Source organism: Punica granatum, chromosome 8 (assembly GCF_007655135.1).
Source record: "Punica granatum isolate Tunisia-2019 chromosome 8, ASM765513v2, whole genome shotgun sequence".
Taxonomy (NCBI): Eukaryota; Viridiplantae; Streptophyta; class Magnoliopsida; order Myrtales; family Lythraceae; genus Punica; species Punica granatum.
The window spans coordinates 12,772,049-12,773,471 of record NC_045134.1 but is presented as its reverse complement, the minus strand read 5'-3'; the positions used below and the strand labels follow the sequence as shown (position 1 = coordinate 12,773,471).

At 37.6% G+C, this 1,423-nt stretch overlaps 1 protein-coding gene across 1 annotated transcript; it reads left to right on the top strand.

Moving 5' to 3' along the window:
- Positions 1-257: 257 nt before the first annotated feature.
- Positions 258-1,184, top strand: LOC116188754 (zinc finger MYM-type protein 1-like). Its single transcript, XM_031518234.1, has one exon. The coding sequence runs from the start codon at positions 258-260 to the stop codon at positions 1,182-1,184; it is 927 nt and encodes a 308-aa protein (XP_031374094.1).
- The last annotated feature ends 239 nt before the right edge of the window (positions 1,185-1,423 follow it).

The following is a 1,423-nucleotide window of genomic DNA, read 5'->3' as shown; positions in this document are numbered from 1 at the left end:
ATTTGATGAATCAACAACAACATATCCAATTTGCTTTTGAGAATAATCAGAACAAGCACGTAAAGATTATCGGCTTCGTCTGACTTCTTCACTTGACTGCATTTGTTTTCTTCTATCTCAAGGCTTGGCATTTCATGGTCACAATGAATTAGAAGAATCGCATAATCAAGGCAACTTTCTTCAGCTCCTCTATTTTCTTGCTAGTCATAATGACGCTATAAAAAATATTATCTTGAAATGCTCCGAGAAATATGAAAATGATATCCCCTAATACTCAGAAGGATCTTATCCGTGCTTGCACTATGGAGACCACTAATGCTATTCTCCATGAGCTAGGGGATGAATTCTTAGCTATTTTACTTGATGAATCTCATGATGTTTCGGTTAAGGAACAAATGGCAGTTGCTCTAAGATTTGTTAATTCGGAAGGGTGTGTTGTTGAGCATTTTCTTGGCATTGTTCATGTTAGTGACACTAGCGCTTCTTCACTAAAAACAGCTATTCAGTTTCTTTTTTTGAAGCATAATTTGAGCTTGTCTAAAGGGCGGGTGCAAGGCTATGATGGTGCAAGTAACATGCGAGGGGAATTTAATGGACTCAAAACTTTGATCATGCAAGAGAATTCTTCTGCTTATTATGTTCATTGTTTTGCTCATCAACTTCAACTAGCTCTTGTTGCCGTGGCAAAAAAGAAACCGCAACTTGCTGCATTTTTCAACTCAGTGACTATTATAGCTACTCTTGTTGGAGTTTCATGCAAGCGTAGAGATCTTCTTCGAGAGAAGCAACAAAACAGAGTCTTGGAAGCATTTGAAATTGGTGAATTCTCAATGGGTAAGGGTTCAAATCAAGAGATAAGTCTTCAAAGAGGAGGTGATACATGTTGGGGATCTCATTATAGGTTATTGATAAGTTTGGTTGTCATGTTCTCATCGGTTATGGAAGTTTTCCAAATCATTGAGAAAGATTGCTCAACTGTAGAACAGAGAGGTGAAGCATTTTCCTTATTGAATGTTATGCCAACTTTTGAATTTGTGTTCATCTTGCACTTGATGAAAACTATTTTGCGAATCATGAATGAGTTGTCTCTAGCATTGCAAATGAAAGATCAAGATATTGTGAATGCTATGGTTTTGATTGAAGTGGCAAAGCAACGTTTGCAAGAGATGCGGGATGAAGGATGAGACTCTTTGATGAGTGAAGTATCTATATTTTCTAACGGAAATGACATTGATATCATAAATATGAATGAAATGTATGTGGCTCCAAGACGATCGCAGCGGAAAGGTGAAGCCTTGACAAACTTGAGTTATTTCCGGTTTGAGCTTTTTAACAGAGTGATCGATTGGCAACTTCAAGAACTCAACAGCCGCTTCAATGAGGTGAACACAAATTTGCTTCTTTGTGTGGCTTTGCTTAAGTC

Excerpts from the sequence above, each read along its gene's own strand:
- LOC116188754 (XM_031518234.1), top strand. The coding sequence starts at position 258 with ATGATATCCCCTAATACTCAGAAGGATCTTATCCGTGCTTGCACTATG.